This window comes from Astyanax mexicanus, chromosome 1, assembly GCF_023375975.1.
Source record: "Astyanax mexicanus isolate ESR-SI-001 chromosome 1, AstMex3_surface, whole genome shotgun sequence".
In the NCBI taxonomy this organism is placed as follows: Eukaryota; Metazoa; Chordata; class Actinopteri; order Characiformes; family Acestrorhamphidae; genus Astyanax; species Astyanax mexicanus.
The window spans coordinates 22,557,611-22,577,137 of NC_064408.1; the positions used below are offsets into that span (position 1 = coordinate 22,557,611).

The 19,527-nt window shown below is 36.7% G+C and overlaps 1 protein-coding gene across 1 annotated transcript in view; it reads left to right on the forward strand.

Annotated features, from left to right (window-relative positions):
- The first annotated feature begins 480 nt into the window (after window positions 1-480).
- Window positions 481-19,527, forward strand: part of map1b (microtubule-associated protein 1B) — a 47,056-nt gene continuing 28,009 nt past the window's right edge. Inside the window, exons 1-2 of the mRNA XM_007259619.4 lie at window positions 481-903; window positions 5,933-6,034. Coding sequence (XP_007259681.3) covers window positions 708-903; window positions 5,933-6,034 — 298 coding nt within the window. The 5' untranslated portion in view covers window positions 481-707. The remainder of the gene's footprint in view (window positions 904-5,932; window positions 6,035-19,527) is intronic.

Below are 19,527 nucleotides of genomic sequence, written 5' to 3' on the forward strand. Positions count from 1 at the left end.
AAATGATTTCCCAATTTAAGCGTTTGTGTCCATAGGGGAGTCAGATTTCGACACAACACCAATTCTTTTTTCCTTTTGGATCATCACGTTCTTGACACATATTCAGTTAATAATCTTTATAATCTTTACTGGTATAAAAAACACGTGTGAAAAAATATATCAACTGAAAGGCACTCTTTAAAGGTACTCTAATACGTACCTATTTTTCTTAGTGTGTTGTGTGTGTCAATGAATGTGTATTATATAATGCAAGACTTCATAAAACAATTCAGCAAAAAAAAAAAAAAAACACACTCAAAAGGGGAACCAATACCTGGTCAACTAAGAAACAACATGAGAAGGTAGGCCACTCATCCATTGCCTGGTCTTGATGAGCTGCTGGTGGGATTTTGGAGGATGACATCAGCTCATCAGTTCATCAGCTGAGTGAGGGAGCTACTGAGCAGGCTCCCCCATCCTCGCCACTGTGACACCATCATGTCTGTGTGTGTGTGTTAGTGTGTGTGTCAGTGTGTGTCTGTCTGTCTGCTGGTGTGTGGTGGTATAAAAGCCCAGACCCCTCCTATAGAGCGCCCTGCTGCTGTTCGCCCGGTCACCGGCAGCAGTTTTCCTCGTGCCGTGTGTGTGGGGTGGGGTGAGTGAGAGCAAAGTGCGCGTGCGAGAGTGCGTGTGGATGTGAGTGTGCGTTTGTGTGCACGCGCGCGAGGATGGCAACGCTCGTGGCATCAGCGGACACCGCCGAGTCCTTCTGCGGGGACAGCGGCACCAGAGCCGGCAGCATGGCATCGCCCACCACGGCCTCAACGCACCACTTCGATGACGGCAGGTTTTACTTGTTGGTGGTCGTTGGGGAGCTGGTGACGGCCGAGCATCTTAAATGTGCCATTGCAGATATAGAGAAAGGTAAGGGCTGCTGGGTCTAGTGTTTGTGTGCACACTTTTGGCTATAATAAAGTAAATAAGTCACTGTTAGAGGCTTGGAGCAGATTGAACTCACTTCGGATTGGAATTGTCCGGTCCACCTTAAAATGATGCAGCAGTTCCATTATAGCGCCTCTGGTGGGTCTCCGGCGCTGTAATGGAACTGCTGCAGCTTTTAAGGTGGAACGGAGAGTTCAGGTACAAAGTGAGTTCAAGCTGTTTAGAATCGTTATCGATCAAGTTTTGTGGCTAAAACAGTGCGAAATTAAGCAAAAAAAGCACGTTTTTGCTTAAAAACCTAATTTAATCAGTATGTCTACTCTTGTTTACATATAGTCATATAACTAAATAGTTTTCATAGTCATTCATTCTTGTCATGTCATTCATTCACTTTCCCAATACTTTGCATTTAATTTTTATATTTTAATCAGCTACTATACATATTTAGCCATATTTAATATCAATGTTGCACTCGTACCTTCTTTGATTTTCATATATATATATATATATATATATAAGTCTTTATTTCATTGCTGTCGTATGTTCAAACACAACGAACACCAGTTGGGATTGATATCTACTTAATTTGGTTGTACTGATTTATTTATGAAAATAAAAAATATATATCTTTCTATCCATCTGTCGGTTTATCTGTCTAGTCACACGTGGGCAAAAAAAACTCATTCTCTGATTATTTATGCTCGTCTCAAAACTTAAAAAGAAAAACTAGCTGTAAAAGTGCGACCACCCATCCGCAGCCCCTCCCTAATTTACCTCCCTCAGCTAACTACGTTACTGCTGGACCTCTCTGATCACTGCACTGCCATAGCCATCACGCCACCACCTCATACAACCTCACCAACCCCTCCCCCATTCCTTTTATATATATATATATATATATATATATATATATATATATTTTTTTTTTTTTTTTTTTTTTTTTTTGGCCTGTTCATCTCAAATCTCAACAACAGAACAGAAAAGAATAATGAGGTGTGACGCAGTGTTTTATCTGCCTGCACTGACTGAGCCCCAACACTCCCCCTCCTCCCCAAACGTAGCATGATTCAGCAGCACGCTTATATTTATAAGGATGGTAGTTACTGGTGGTGGATGAAGAGGGGAGGAGAGAGAGAGGAGGAGGAGGAGGAGGAGGAGAGAGGAGGACGGAAGGGGGGGGGGGGGGCAGTTGTATGTATATACATGCTATACAGGCTACTGTAGACAATGCTGGGACAAAGCAACAGCTAACAAACCAGCTCCGTCACAGGTGTGTTGGCCTTTAAAGACTATAAACACCTGCAATAAAGCGCATTGTGTGATTTTAAGTGCACCCAATGTTTGGTAAAGTGTCTGTGCGCTCATATATACGGTATAATGTCCATTATGACCCCAGAAACACAGCTGCTGTAGTTAGAAGCAGCCATCTCCCTCTCCTCTGCTCCTCTCCTCCTGTCTGTCCTCTCCTCCAGCACCGGCATGTAGGCGTGGCGCGGTCCGCACTGCGGTCCCTACGGAAAGTCAGGAGGGCCTTTTCCAGCACGGGGAAAAAGGGCGTTTCGCTTTTCTCCCCTCACTGATAGAGATACGAGCCAGGCTCATTGATTTTAGGCCTTGCTGACAATGAACTAGGAAAACACAGAGGCTGTGGAAAAGGAAACAAAATCACTATACGGGCTTTAACCCTTTCAGACCCTGCATCCATTGCAATTGACATCATGTATTTTCTTTATTGTTTGCATGTAACACTATTTGAGAGCTGCTGTCCATCAGAATAAGCCATAAACTAGCCAATTAACCAGTTTATAAACCAATAAAAAACAGTAGCTTGAGCTCATCCACTGCACTGGACAAGCAGTAGTACTAGATTCATTGAGGGGAATTAACAGCTAATTTTACTAATTTAATGTGATTTAGAACACCTTTAGTCACGTTGAAATATAAAATATTATGCTGCGTGCAGGTTTGGAAATTCCTACTTACAAGGTTCGAGGTCGTAATTACTATGTGACATGCATTCCAGTGTTTTTTGGTCGAATGGAAATAGATGCCATTAGGAAAATACTTTTGTTTATATTTTTGGTGTAAAAAAAACAGGAGGTTCATATATTTTATCTACTTCAAGAAAATAAAGCAAATAAGACACGCATTAGGTAAGTGATTTTTTATAGGCGTTTACGCTTTTTTCATGTAATGCTAGTGATTTTATTAGTTAGCTAATAACAACCTGCAAGTGTTCAAGAGTTGTAGCAATAACAGAAGTATAAGCAGGTTACAATACGAACTGTCTGCATTAATTTATTGACCTCCTTTTACTGACACACCCCCAACTGGGAAACTCTGGGCTTATCTAAAAAAGAGTTTCCCACTGGTAAATACGAGTTTATGGTGGCATTTATGTGCTTTCATCTCGTAAATACAATATTTCCAACACAACCTAAAGGCGGCTTTACATACAGGCTTCCAATGCAACGAACATGAAAAAAACTTCAATATTCAGTTAATTAGATTTATGTGCTATATAAATTGTATTCTGTGCAGTACAGACAGAAAACAGCATTCTTACATTTGTGTCCATCATTGGAGATAATTCTGCTCTGAAAGGGTTAAAGCTCACTAGAATAATGTATAGGCTAATAATAATGAGTCAATACAATACAATACAATTTAAATATTATAAATAAATACTGCATATTTCTCACAGTTGTGGTAGCCTATTATTGCACAGTATAACAAAAGGGTGAGCATTAAATGTTTAGTTTGAAAGGTAAATATCCTATATATAGCTGGATGTATCCCAACTGGAGAGCTGATCATTTAAAAAAAATGTAGTAAAATGTATTAAATTAGTAAGTAAATAACTTCCCCATTCACCAGTCTATGACATTTTCATTTATTCCTTATTCGTTATTTCGTCATAGTTTTTGTTTAAACTATTGCTATTTATTAGGTTCTTATCTCAGTTTTGTCTCAAAAAAAGGTTGTCAACAAATAATTTTTATCATTGTTTTTGTTAAGGAAATTAACACTGGTGATACTGGGGAATGTTAGAAAGTGCTTAAATGATAAGAAACGTTAAAGTATACTCTAGTTGGTATTTGATATTTGACTAATCTGTTGATTATTTTTCTGATTAGTTGATTGGTCTGTGATTATTTCTTCCATGCTTTTCATGCTCTTTTTTGCTTTCTCTATTATTTCAAACTGATTTAAAACGCCTAAATGTGGGATTTGAAGGCCCAAATGTCTAGAGGACTTTTAAATTGGGGTAAGGGAAAGTATTTACTGGAAAAATTTATAATCTCTTGTGTTTGGGCACTTTTGGTGACAGAGACTGAAATGAGTGTGAACTGTTTGTAAGTGTTTCGGCCCGAGACACTTTGTGCAGTTACAAGTGTCAACACATTTTAATTGTTATTTTGTAGTTAGCTGATTGTTGCAGCCCTATTATTGTTAGTATTAGCTTAGCTGCTGTTTTGTGGAAGTGAAGGGCTAAGATTCTTAATAAAGGTTCTTCTGGTTAACATTCATATTTTATCCATCTTTGGGATTGCATGCTTTATGTTTTCATGACAGAATCATCACCAACCTTACCAAGTAAGTAACTACTTCAGATAGCAGATTTAGATCTATGTGGTTTAATATCTTGGATTGTGGTGTGTGAGGGTGTGAAAAGGCCTTCATTCTCTCTTTCTTTGTTGTTGTTGTTCAGTGAATGACTCAGTGTTAGCCTAGCTGCTGCTATTTATGTGAAGGTCAAGGGCTAAAGACCCTCCTGGTCCTCATTAGTATGTTATTAATCCTCAGGATTAGGTGTTTTATGTTTTTGTGTGAGAATCTTCTGTTATCCTCCACCTAGAATAAAAGTAGTGGGATGTTGCTGCAGAAAGTAACTGCTTTAGATGGTTTAATGACTTGGCTTGTGGTGTATGAGGATGTGAACAATGGCACAGTTTTTGTGTCTTTGGGTGGCATTGGGTGTGGCTTAAAGGTCATAGAAGCAGAGGGACACATGCTATAGTAGTAAATAATAATAATAGCTAATCAAGTGAGCATTACTCTAAACACCAACATGCGTTTTATTCAGTAGATCATATGCATCTCTGCCTATGACAGGTAATAATAGTTTTACTGTGATAGAAGAAGAGTACAATGTTGTATTTGGGGCATGCCCCACATTTAGGTGATATGCTCTTAATAGGAAACCATTTTAATGGGACATTCTAACTAATAACAGCATGTTATTTTTAATACATTTTGATTGTGGTATTTGTTTGAGAAATAACATTCTGTTGATTTATTTATATTAACTACTTTAGGCTAAGCTGTATAAAATACCCTAATTAGGACTGCTTAAGATAATAATTTAATTCAAATTTAAAGTTTAAACTTTAAAACTTTCTTTTTGATATGCTTTTATGTTCTGTCACTGTTAGCTGTAATATCCTTGTTTTTCTATATTCTATATACTATAATGCTTTTTCGATGTATTTTAAGCATTATAATCAGTCGATTGGGGACCTCAAACCTATTATCTAAATATATTCTTAATTATTGTTAAGAATATATTGTTAAGAATTGTTAAGAATAAATAGCAGTTATTTTACCTTTTCATGAACAAAAAAAAATCGATTCTAATTCTTAATTATTATTTCTTCATATAATTATTGGGCAATTACAATGTGACTTATGGCCTGCAAAAAAAACAGCGCTTTTGAAGTATAAGTCTTGTGCAGCTGGCAAGCAGCAGAAATACGAAATGTTATTGATTATGACTTCGCAGGAAAGTGCCAGGGAAAGAACATCATATGGATATTTCCAAATATTGATTTGCTCCTGGATTAAATGCACAGTGCTTTTTTGCCTGTGATCAAATGATGAAATGAAATAGTTCAGCCTTCATTTCCTCAGATAAAATTAGATTACGATTGAACTGAATGATTAAAATAGCTTATTTGTATATTATCACAGTGAAAACATGTCTTATTTTTATTAATTTGCTTTTTTACAGGAATTCGTTCGTGGGACACAAATCTCATCGATTGCAACCTGGACCAGGAGCTGAAGCTTTTTGTTTCTCGACACTCTGCCAGGTTTTCTGCTGATGTGCGAGGTAAGCTGAATATGAGTGCTTGACACTGTATCTTCTGTATAACTCTAGAGGCGATTTATGATGGATTTTAAATATTTAAAGCTAGAGTTACAAGCTGAACCAAGACATTCCATTTTAATGGATATGGTATAGATGTCAACTTTGCAAAAAAAAGTTAAGTTGGACTTTTGACATTCATGTAGTTTATCTATCCATCTGTTCATTGATCAATCCATCCATACATCCATGTTTTTTGAAAAATAATATAAAACTAACAGCAAATCAACATGGATTTGACACCCCCTAACACTAGAAGCTATAAAAATGTCATTGCTTATCCACAAATTTATTTTCTTAAACAAGATTGCCAATTTTTAAACAGTGCCTGGTACTTGTACTGCTTTAAAGCTTCAAGGCTAAAGGCTAAAATTATTTTTAAAAATGATTTATGGTGTATTTCAGCAAGTATTACTTATTGTTTTGGTTTGGTTTGGGTATGTATCAGATATTTGGTGTTTCAAATGTATCAAATACATGGAAATGCAGCAGAATCATTATTCTGTGGTAATCGACCACACAACACAGATTAAGCAGACAGAGACAACGTTGGAAAATGCTGAAGTATTCCTTTGAATTACCATATTCAACAGTGCAGACACAGAAGCTGTTTGACTGTGTGTGTGGCTGCCTGGAGCCGTGTCTGGCTCTGCTCTGTGATTACGTCCCTGTTTCCTCTCTTGTCCTCCACTAACCCCCACCCCAGTCCCCTCTCCCTGCTGTCTGGCTGTCAGGGATGTGCAGAGAAACCTCTGGATAATTAGCAAAAAAAAATCCCTGCTGACTTTTGTCGGCGGCTGAACCTGAGGTTGCTTGGTTACGCCCAAAATATTAACCCTTAAGCCTCAGAATTGGATTCTCACATTGCAGAAAATGCAGCACACTTATTAATGTGTATTAATAATTTATATGAATCTGATTAAAGGGAGAATAATTAATATAAGATGATTCCTTTGTGGACCAAACCAAATTCCACAATTACATGATTGCTCTCTACTTCAATCACTCCCTACTTCAAACCTCAAAAAATCACAAACTGGCCATTTACAAAAAAAAGATAAAGGCCCTCTTAACTTGTAATAGAACATACTGTATACACAATTCTTTACACGTCTTTCTGGAGAATTTATATTGGGCTATTTATCATACAATTTACTATAGAGAGATTTATAGATATGTCTATTTAACTCTTTCTATTTGTCTCTTTGTGTCTCACTCTCAATTGTCTCTTTTTCGTTTTCACTTTGTTTATTTATCTCATCCTGTTTCTTTCTCTCTCTCCCTTTTTCACTTCCTCTCTCTTTCTCTAGCTCTTTCTTTCTCTCTCTAGCTCTCTCTCTCTCTCTTTCTCTCTCTACCTCTCTCTCTCTCCCTTTCTCTAGCTCTCTCTCGCACCCCCCTCTCTCTCTCTAAAAGCAGAGACAGTGTGTCTGCTCATGTAACCTCAACAAAGATGACTCAACATTCAACGATAGTCAATCAGAGAAATCCAATCTCCCTAATAAACACACACACATACACACACACACACACACATGGAGCGCTGCGAGTTAGGTTCATGGTTTTTATGACCTTGACTGCATCAGTTAGTTTAGGAAACAGTCTAGACTCCATTGACTTTCCACAAAGCCCCGCTTATTAATTTAGTGATTATTTGTGCAGAATGAATGCACCGCTGCTCTGTCATAATTCTATTTTTCATTTCTACTGGTTTGTCTGGACATCTAAAAAGGCCATGTTCATGCTCAGTTGATTATTTGCACAAATAACCTTTTCTGAAGATAGGAAATGTTGGTTTAGTTTGGTGAACAAGATGACATTTATTTTTTTTGCATTCTGTGGTTGTTGTTGACTGTTGACATTTGAATGCAAAGCTGTTATAAAGCTGCACATTTTAAAATCTTTTATTTAGTCAAAGGACGAGTTATTCCAAACGATAGGCTACAAAATAGCCAAACTCATATATATTTTTAATTTTAAATGTAAAAAAGTGTAACCAAACACAGACTTCAGCATATTTTGTATTCTGAAATATAACAATTAGCAAAATCCAGAATTAGTGTGGTGTCTTAATTCAAAAGAGCCATAGTAAATATATATTTGAAGTATGTTAAAGGATAAAACATTACATTTCAGGAACCTAATGTATTATTTTTGTGTGAGATAACACTGAGAGATACAACCATATCATACCAGTAGTGGGGAAGGTGATGAGGGAAAGGTGAACTGTAATTAAAAAAATTCAATTAAGTCAATGACATTTACGAGAATATACCAAACAATATTGCCTCCTAAGGGTTGTTAATTAAGTTGTGAAATACCATGTCAACAGTCAGTAGAAATGCATGTCTCAGCAGTCTTACCAGCTTTATTTTTATTGAAACATTGAAACATAGGCGCTCTAAACTCTATAAGACAATTTATATAAAATGTAAGCTATTTGCTTGTAAATAGGTATCATTTTAATGAACCTAGATGCTGTAAAGTATTGTAGAGAATAGTCTTGCAATATATTGAGTATCAAAGAATTACAGTATCATGTGCCACCATATCATTATAGTATTGTATCTTGAGATGGCCTTTGATTACCACCCCTAGTAAAGTAACGTTATGATGTGATGAATACATGATAATGGTACTAATAGACCCACCCAATATGATTAGTGGCCCATCCAAATTGGACATCAAAATGTGCATTAAGTACTAACATTGCCATGCCTTTTCACCTCTGCTAGTATGGAATAAGCTCTAATAAATACTTATAGGTAGGCCTGTCACAATAACTACATTATCGACTTATCGTTCAATAAATGAACATCATTTTAATAATCGTGAAATCGTCCTTTGTGTTTGCATTTACAAAAGGCACTTACATATATTGTGACTGTGGGCGTGGCTGCACCTTTATTAGGAAACATGCTCTCTATCAACAGCCAAAACAAACTTAACCCTTGTGTGGTGTTCGGGTCTGTGGGACCCGTTTTCATTTTTCATCGAATGATACAAAAAAAATACTTTTTCTAACTCACAACTCATTGGCATTGGCTCATTTTTTGTGAAAAACATATATCAAAACACATTTTTGATAAACACACACTGTACACCCCCCCCCCCCCCTACACATTTATATTACATACAGTATGTTTGGCCAAGGGCTAATAAACATTGCTTCATTTGTAAATTTGAAACTAAACAAATTTTCTACTCATATCTTGAGTTTAATTCATTTTCTTTTACATTTTATTAAAAAACTAATAAAAAAAAGAGTAGCACTTTTTGAAAGAAATGTAACATAAGAAAGGTAAAGGGCAAATATTAACCATGTAAGCCGTTTATATTGCTTGCTTGCAATGTCTCTGCACTTCGCAATATGTATATATAGTACACACTGAAGAACCTACTACAACCTACTTTAGGTTCAAGTTGGAACTTTTCAGGTTCCAAAATAAGGTCTGTAAACAGGAAGGAAAGCCAACAATATCGTTTATTGCAATAATTTCTGGGACAAAATATTGTTTGCAAACAAAAATTATCGTAACAGGCCTACTTATAGGTATTTATAGGTATATGTATAGATCAAAATGCATATATAGCTGTTGCGTAACCTACATAAATCTGCTCCTCAGTAGTTGTCTTTTCATCTATTATAAGCTCTAGGTTATATTTCTTCTAGTTGAATAGCAACTGAATCTGATGTCAACTGCAGTGTTTAATCCTTTTTCAGTGTGTGAGTGACGCATAGTGAACTTGGCCCCACTTCTTGATGAAAGAAAACATTATTGACCGTCTGTAAATAATGCAAAGAGCATTACTGAAAGCACAAGCTCTTAGCATTCTGCTCTGAGAGTGCGCTAGTCAGGGTATTTGTCAAAGCCACAGATTGTAATATGAAGAGATCCGTCAGCAGACTGCATCAAAAGAAGATACAAAGAGACGTAGACAAGAGGTTTTATTGAATCTCTCAGTCAAAGCATTATTCGAATCATTATTTATTATTTTCTGATTCATTCAAGTCTCAACCAATCATGTTGTCTTCTTTCCTTTTGATATGCATCAAAGAAAGAATAAACAAGGAGCTTACTGTTATGCAAAGTAGTTTTTCTTTTTGTTAAATTGGACAACACGAATATGATTAAACCCAGCTATACACCAGCTAAAGCTGAAAGGTATGAGTCTAGTTCTGAACTGAATTAAAATGTAGTTGACTTTAGTCAGCTGTAAATTTCATAATTATTCATGTTATTTATGAAATTGTAGTTTCATAACTACAAGCGTGGCTGAAAAATGCTGTAGCTACACCACACACCAAAACACTGGTGGCAGACGTCACGTGTTTTCGAAACCCCGCCTATTATCAGCAGACCACCCTTGGCCTCAGCAGCAGGCACAACACAACCACATTTGGCCAGTTTTCAGCAGTGTGGAAAGCAAAGTAATGTGAAAACAGCTTTAGCTAGTTAGCCTAGCACATGCTATATGCTAGGCTAACTAGCTAACAAAGACAGCAAGTACACAGTATGACTTATTGTAGACTATAACACCAAAAGTAAACAGATATAACCAGTAGGTATCGTTCCCTGCTAAATTACCAAAGTCCAAAGTAACTTTATTATTCAACGTCTAGCTAACTAGCTAGCTAACTAACAAACGTGATACCTGTGCAGAAACATTTTGAAAACTATTGTGTTCCCATTCAGAACCTCTTTTGGCATGATACGGAATTGGCCACAGTCTAAGTGCAGTGTTTTTAGCAGCATTAGCCTAGCTAGTCTGTTTCTTGTTTTAAACCACAGAAGAATAGACCTAATATATGGATGTTTTGGCCAATAAACTGCATCTGGAGTATGTGACAAACTGTGGTACACTCTAAAAAACAGAGGTACGATATCAGTCCTTTTTTGTACTTAAAGGTACACTCTTCATAATTGTACCCTCAAAGGTACAATATTGGTCTTTACAGGGTCAGATGTGTTCCCTCTGAAGTACAATGTCTTTCCTGACAGCAATAAGTACAGATTTGTACCATTTAACCCGAACAAAAGGTACATTCAGTATTCTGTATCATTGTACTGATAAACAATATATATTTAATTGCACATTTTTAAATTTAAAAGCCAGACAATTTTGGATCATCAAGTTTTTGAGCCATATTTAGTTGATGATAATGTTTATAATCTTTGTAATTTATACTGAAAAAAACCATGGGTACAAAAAAGGACTTTCACTGAAAGGTACTTTTTTGTAGCTCAATATAAGGTACAGCCCCAGCGACAAGCTTTGTACTCTTTTAAGTACAAATCTGTACTTACTTTTCTTAGTGTGTAGCTAATAAGTTACATTTTTTTCTTTAACATTAAATAGGTTAAAGGTTAATAATCCAACAGTTAGCATTGCTTATTGCTGGTTATATGCATTGGTAGCCTGTTAGCAAGTCATCTTTGTTGAGCTATTTATTTCAAGTCTATTAAAATTGTGAAACAATAATGCCAAAATAACCATAAGTATAATATAGTAATACTGACATAACAGGGATATAGCAATAATAAGGCCAAACAATGGAGCATTGTGTAAATTAGTCAAACAGCAAATTGAGCAAAACAAAACAGTTGAATTTGAAGGAGAGAAAGTGAGGAAAGCATCTTAAGGAGGTCACAGAGAAATAACATAAAAGATGAAGCCTGGAATGGAGGCTAGGGGAGCGACAGAAATAAACACAAATGAGGGAGCGCAGTGAGAACAAAGAACAGGGAAGCAGGAGCAGAGAGATGGAAAATACTGAGAATAAAACAGGAGAGGGGGGAGACAAAGACAGGAGGTAGTCAAGGAGAGAAATTATGATATCCTAGCATTTCAATTCTTTATAACCTCATAAAGTGCTCCCACATGGTAGCTTTCATATGGATTGTATGTCACCATAATTGCACAGAGATAACTGAGCCTTGAAGGATTTCCAGCATTCAGCCTGTATTCCATCTGTCATCTGTATCATACGGTCGATTACCACAAACAATAATGCCCCTGTTTTTTAAACAGTTCAGGATATTAGTTGGCTTGATAAAATAGTGGAGTAGAAGTCAATGAGCATTTATTTATTAACTGTCTATTGGATTGGATTGTGAAGGTGGTCCAGTGTTTTACTACATTCAAGTAAATAGGTATATACAGCTCTGGAGAAAATTAAGAGACCACTTCAGTTTCTGAATCAGTTTCTCTAATTTGCCTGTTTATATGCGGAAAATGGCCTAAATAACAAAAAAGAAGCAGAGCTTTGGAACCTCAAATTATGCAAAGAAAACAAGTTCATATTTAGAAGGTTTTAAGAGTTCAGAAATCAAGATTTGGTAGAATAAATCTGTTTTTTTAATCACAGTTTTCATGCATGTTCTCCTCCATCAGTCTTACACACTGCTTTTGGGCAACTTTATGCCACTTCTGGTGCAAAAATTCTAGCAGTTCAGCTTGGTTTGATGGCTTGTGATCATCCACCTTCCTCTTCATTATATTCTAGAGGTTTTATTGTGGAAAAATCAAAGAAACTCATCATGTTTAAGTGGTCCAGAGCTGTACATGTTTTGTCTGCAATGTATATTGCAGTATTAAATAAATACAGTGATTTACACCAGATTTCACCATTTTAAGTGAATGGATTCAATATACCATGATCAAGTACTGTATGTGTATTAGGCGTAGGCGATAAGGCCCTAAAATAATATCAAAATGTTTTTAAGTGTATTTTTTCGATAATATTCTTTGTGATGTGACAAAACATTGAATTAATCCAAATGATAATTTCAAGTATACACTACTGCAACAATATGAACATTTTATTTGGTGATATTATTGTATAGAATATAATAAGGCACACCACTGTTTGAGTTTTTCACCAGATTTAAATAAAAAATATAGCCGCAAGCGGCAATCATCGGGTTCAAGCACCAACTTGCACAATGGTGCCTACTGGAGCATTGAATGGTGATGTGTAAGAAGGTCTAATATGATTGGAGATGCCCTGTCACATTTAGAAATTATCAAGTTTTTCACCTGTTATTAATGTTGAGCAGAGGCCTTTCAACCTGATCAGTGCTTAAATTCACATGTAAATCTAGTGAACTTTGTAGGATATTCATTAAGTGAGTTAGAACTAGTCAAAAGGTGTCTACATGTTATTGGTATTGATCAGGTGGCTTCAACCAGAATGTTCACAAAGTGGTATTCAGATTGACCTTTGAACCTTTGCAGAACAAGCTGAAATGTTTGACCAAACAAGTTTAAATTAACACAAAGGAGTGAATGTTCTGATGTGACATGTAATTACGAAGTTATTATAAATCTAGTTCTGAATTAAATGGCGCTTCATCAAGCACCAACTAGCACAATGGTGCCTACTAGAGCATAGGATGGTGATGTGTAAGAAGGTCTAACACAATTGGAGACATTCTGTCACATTTAAAATGATCAAAAGTCTTTCACCTGTTATTAATGTTGAGAAGAGGCACAAAGGAGTGAATGTTCTGATATGACATGTAATGTCAAGTTATTCTTAATCTAGTTCTGTATTAAATGGCGCTTCATCAGAGTGATATTGTACAGAGGTCTTTAACATTGTGAGATTACAGCAAATACTGCAGAGTTACAGCAATTTAGGTTAGAAATTCCAAGGACGCACAGATTGCTTGATGCCTGGAGAGTATTGTATGTGAAATTTTCACAAATGTTTTTAATGAACATTTACCTAGAGACTCTACAGTGTGCAGCAAGACTGAAATGGAGGTGATAGGCCAAATATCCAGAGAGTAGTTTCAATATAGCTATTTTCAAACAATTAGCAATTATGAATGAACAAAGCACTTTTTAAACATAGTTGTATTGAGAAATTTGTCAGAGCCACTGTACTAAATATGGCAAAAACAATTAGATGTCAAAATAGTACAGCATGATTGACATATACTCGTTTTTTTGGAACAGCGCCCCCCAGTGGGCGGATTGTTTCAGCACTTTGCAGGTCACTACAGTGTCTCCACCTGAACATAACTGCCAAATATCATCCAGATTGGGCAACATTCAGCTTGCCAAAATGTCTGCTGAATGCTGATTGGCTGATGGTGTTCAGCCATGTTGATTGATTAAGTTGCCCTTTGAACATCCTTTAGAGGCTGTATGATAGATTCTGCATGCAAAGTTTCAACTTGCTAGGTTGCATGGTTGCTGAGAAACAGTGCTCCAAATTTACCTCTTGAAGTGAATGGGGCATATATCCGGAAGGACTAATTTGCATATGGCGGCCATATTGTTTACATATTTCAACTTTTTCTTAATGAATATTGAAGCGCATGCTCTCACGAGTGTTTTGATACCAAACATGCCAGGATTGGTCAAAATTCCTAGGACTAGTTTGCAAAAGTAGGTTTTGCATATTATGCAAATTAGCACAAAATCTATATAGACGGAAGTGCATGGTCCAAATTGGAAAGTTGTTGGTATTGACCCAAGGAATCCATCAAAAAAAGAATTTTGAATGTAGGTCTTATGGTTTTTGAGTTATTGAGAAAATTGTGAAAAATGAATTTCCTTGTTTATAGCGCCACCACTTGACCAATCGGTGCCATTTTTGTTGTCCACCGAGATGCACTGATCCTACATCTACCTCCCAAGTTTCATTTCTCTATGACTTACGGTTTAGGCTGCACAACTGTTTTTACAGGAGAAAAAGAATAATAATAATAATAATAAATATAGCCGCAAGCGGCAATCATCGGGTTCAAGCACCAACTGGCACAATGGTGCATACTAGAGAACTGAATGGTGATGTGTAAAAAGGGCTAATATGATTGGAGATGCCCTGTCACATTTAGAGATTATTAAAAAATTTTCACCTGTTATTAATGTTGAGCAGAAGCCTTTCAACGTGATCAGTGCTTAAATTGTAAATTGTAATTGTAATGTCAATCTAGTGAAGTTTGTAGGATATTCATCAAGTGAGTTAGATCTAGTCAAAATGTGTCTACATGTTATTGGTATTGATCAGGTGGTTTCAACCAGAATGTTTACAAAGTGGTGTTCAGATTGACCTTTTGACCTTTGCAAAACAAGCTGAAATGTTTTACCAAACAAGTTTACATTAACACAAATGAGTTCATTGTCTGACATGACATGTAATTACAAAGTTATTCTAAATCTAGTTCTGAATTAAATGGCGCTTCATCAAACAGCAACTGGCACAATGGTGCCTACTAGAGCATAGGATGGTGATGTGTAAGAAGGTGTAACACAATTGGAGACACTCTGTCACATTGAGAAATTATCAAAAGTCTTTCACCTGTTATTAATGTTGAGAAGAGGCACAAAGGAGTGCATGTTCTGATATGACATGTAATGTCAAGTTATTCTTAATCTAGTTCTGTATTAAATGGCGCTTCATCAGAGTGATATTGTACAGAGGTCTTTGACATTGTGAGATTACAGCAAATACTGCAGAGTTACAGCAATTTAGGTTGAAAATTTCAAGGACGCTCAGACTGCTTGATGCCTGGACACTATTGTATGTGAAATTTTCACAAATGTTTTTATTGAATCTTAACCTAGAGACTCTACAGTGTGCAACAAGTCTGAAATGGCGGTGATAGGCCAAATATCCAGAGACTAGTATCAATATTGCTATTTTCAAACAATTAGCAGTTCTGAATAAACAAAGCACTTTTTAAACATAGTTGTATTGACAAATTTGTCAGAGCCACTGTACTAAATATGGCACAAACATTTAGATGTCAAAATAGTATAGTATGATTGACATGTATTCGATTTGTTGGAACAGCGCCCCCCAGTGGTCGGATTGTTTCAGCAATTTGCAGGTCACTACAGCGTCTCCACCTGAACATAACTGCCAAGTGTCATCCAGATTGGGCAACATTCAGCCTGCCAAAATGTCTGCTGAATGCTGATTGGCTGATGGTGTTCAGCCATGTTGATTGATTAAGTTGCCCTTTGAACATCCTTTAGAGGCTGTATGACAGATTCTGCATGCAAAGTTTCAGCTTGCTAGGTTGCACGGTTGCTGAGAAACAGTGTTCCAAATTTAACAATTGAAGTGAATGGGGCATATATCCGGAAGGACTAATTTGCATATGGTGGCCATATTGTTTACAAATTTCAACTTTTTCTTAATGAATATTGAAGGCCATGCTCTCACGAGTGTTTTGATACCAAACATGCCAGGATTGATCAAAATTCCTAGGACTAGTTCGCAAAAGTATGTTTTGCATATTATGCAAATTAGCAAAAAATCTATATAGACGGAAGTGCATGGTCCAAATTGGAAAGTTGTAGGTATTGACCCAAGGAATCCATCAAACAAAGAATTTTGAATGTAGGTCTTATGGTTTTTGAGTTATTGAGAAAATTGTGAAAAATGAATTTCCTTGTTTATAGCGCCACCACTTGACCAATCGGTGCCATTTTTGTTGTCCACCGAGATGCACTGATCCTACATCTACCTACCAAGTTTCATTTCTCTATGACTTACGGTTTAGGCTGCACAACTGTTTTTACAGGAGAAAAAGAATAATAATAATAAATATAGCCGCAAGCGGCGATTTACGGGGTTCGAGCGTTACAGGCAAAGAGACCCCTGGAGGCCAGTTAGGCTTTAAACATGTTGCCGGTTGACCGGCATCGCCAAACTGGATGAGGATGACCAGCATGACCGTGAAGACCAAGCTAGATTACCAGCATGACTAATCTGGATGACAAACTTGTTGACCATATTGACCAAGCTGGAAGACCATAATGACCAAACTGGATGACCAGCATGGCAAAGGTGGTTGGCCAGTATGACCAAGCTGGAAGACCACCATTACTATGAGGACAAAGCTGAATGACCAGCAGGACCATAATGACCAATGTGAATGGCCAGCATGACCAAGCTGGATGGCCAGCATAACCAAGCTGGGTGACCAGCGTGACCATAAAGACCATAATGGCAATGCTAGATGAGTGGTGTGAGTAAACTAGTTGAAAAGCTTTGATAAATTGAGCTGTAGTGTTCATCAGGTTTTATGTGGTGTCTTACTGCACTCTAGTGCGCATTTGGTGAAACAAATTCAGTTCTTAAATTGAAAAAACACAAGGCATAAAAAGGGCATATAAATAACCCGTATATAGTATATAAGTTTTGACCTGATTAACATTCCGCCTGTTAAAAGCTTGCTGGAATGTGATTGGCTAATAGTGACCACAAAAGTGTCCATATCAAATTTTCATTTGGTGTACCATTAGTGCATGGGCCATAGATGATAATTGGCTAGGATGACCTTGATAGCTTGTATGGTTCTAGAGAAACAGCTATCGAGCATTGGCCCCGCCCCCTGGGAGTGTATGTCTACTTAAACTGACAGGGTATCTGAGAATCATGTAATGATCAAAGGACTGAAGTGGTATTAGTGTCAGGTTAAGCATTCAAAAGTTATAAGTGTTAAAGACATTTTACTGCACCATGGTAGAACTCATTTGCATATGGCGGCCATATTGTTTATAAATGTAAAGGTTTTTTTAATAATTATTGAGGAGTAAGCTCTGCTGAACTGTTTGACACCAAACATGTCATGATTGGTCAAGGATCCAAGGACAAGATCTCAAAAGTAGGTTTTGCATATTATGCAAATTTAAAAAAAAATTAAGTGTGTGGAGCATAAACAAGAATGACCCAGGTGGCTGACCATCATGAACAAGAAGGATAAATATGTTCAATTAAGCAAGACAAGCAAGATTGAATAAGTTCAGCAGAGCTTTAATTTAGAATAATTCAAATGTAACTGTTTCACCAAATGACCACCAGAGCGCAGCAAGAGACCACATATAACCTGCTGGAAATCTATCACTCTATCAGAAAGACAGAACATTCCCTATCAGTGTGTTTCTATTTATTAAAAAGAGAAGAAAAGTCCGATTGGGCTCCAAATTGGTACTCATGATCAACTGGTCTGTATATACATGTATGTAAATTTGTGTGTTGATAGGGTCAAATGTTCCTTACTTCTGACCATTTAGGTTTGAAAAAAGTGATAATACAGGCTTATGGCCTACAAAATGGCTGTTGCTCTTTGGCCATATTAGAGGCAAAAAATATCTGATTTGGCTCAAAATTTGCAATCATGATCACAATATCAGTCTATATATGTATGTCAATTTCTGTGTCAATAGGGTCAAAGGTTCCTGACTTCTGTCAATTTAGATTTGAAAAAAGCGATAATACAGGCTTGAGGCCTACAAAATCGCTGTAGTTTTCCAGCCGTTGTAGAGGCAAAACATGTCCGATTTGGCTGAAAATTTGCAATCAAGATCAGATTATCAGTCTATATATGTGTATAAATTTGTGTGTTGATAGGGTGAAAGGTTCATGTCTTCTGTCCATTTAGGTTGGAAAATAGCGATAAATGGAATAAATTGAAAATAGTTATTTTTTCACTGTAGAGCCTACTGAAGACTTATTTGGCTCATACATGGCACATGTGCTTCAAATGTCATTGTTAATTAGTAGCTTCAACAGTTTTGGCATGTTTTAAACTTTGACAGAGTTTTGGCCAAATAACTCTGAAAAGGCTTTCACGTACATGTTTGATCAAGGTGTTGGGGCCATAAAAAGTTAAAATTCTAACATTTTTTTGATAATTATTTACCTACACGGTCTCAAGATTGTGAAAAGACCAATTTGATTTAATTGGTTGAATATCCAGGGACTAGTTCAAAAAGTGCAATTTTTACTCTACTGGCCACTGATGCAAAACAATACATTTTTGGTAAAGACATGTAATTACAAAGTTGTAAAGGTTACAGCAAAGCATAAAACTCAAAAAGAATAACAAGCCTAGGCCACTTGTACCTTTAGATATAACTGATTTTCTGCTATAGCGCCCCCTAGAGGCCAATCAACGCCATATTTTAATGGATGATAGAAGGCCCTCATATACATGTACAATATAAGTATCGTCCTGATTGGTGATTGTTTAGCCTGTCAAAAGCTTGCTGTAATCTGATTGGCTAATAGCGACCACAAAAATTCACACATCAAAATATCCTTGAGTAGTCCATTAGGACATAGGCCACAGAGGATACATGCCAAACGAGAGCTTGATAGCTTGTACGGTTCCTGAGAAACAGATTTTTAGCTTTGGCTCCGCCCCCTGGGGGCGTATGTCTACACAGATTGACGGGCTACCTCAGAATCATGTTGGCATCAAAGTTGTAAAGTGGCATTAGTGTAGGTTTAAGCATTCAAAAGTTACAGCTGTTAGAGTAAATTTGGGTGTGCCACGGTAAGATTAATTTGCATATGGCGGCCATATTGTTTACAAATTTCACAATTTTTTCGATAATTATTGAGGTTGGGACTCTGCTGAGTTGTTTGACACCAAATATGACAGGATTGGTCAATGACCCTAGGACAAGTTCTCAAAAGTAGGTTT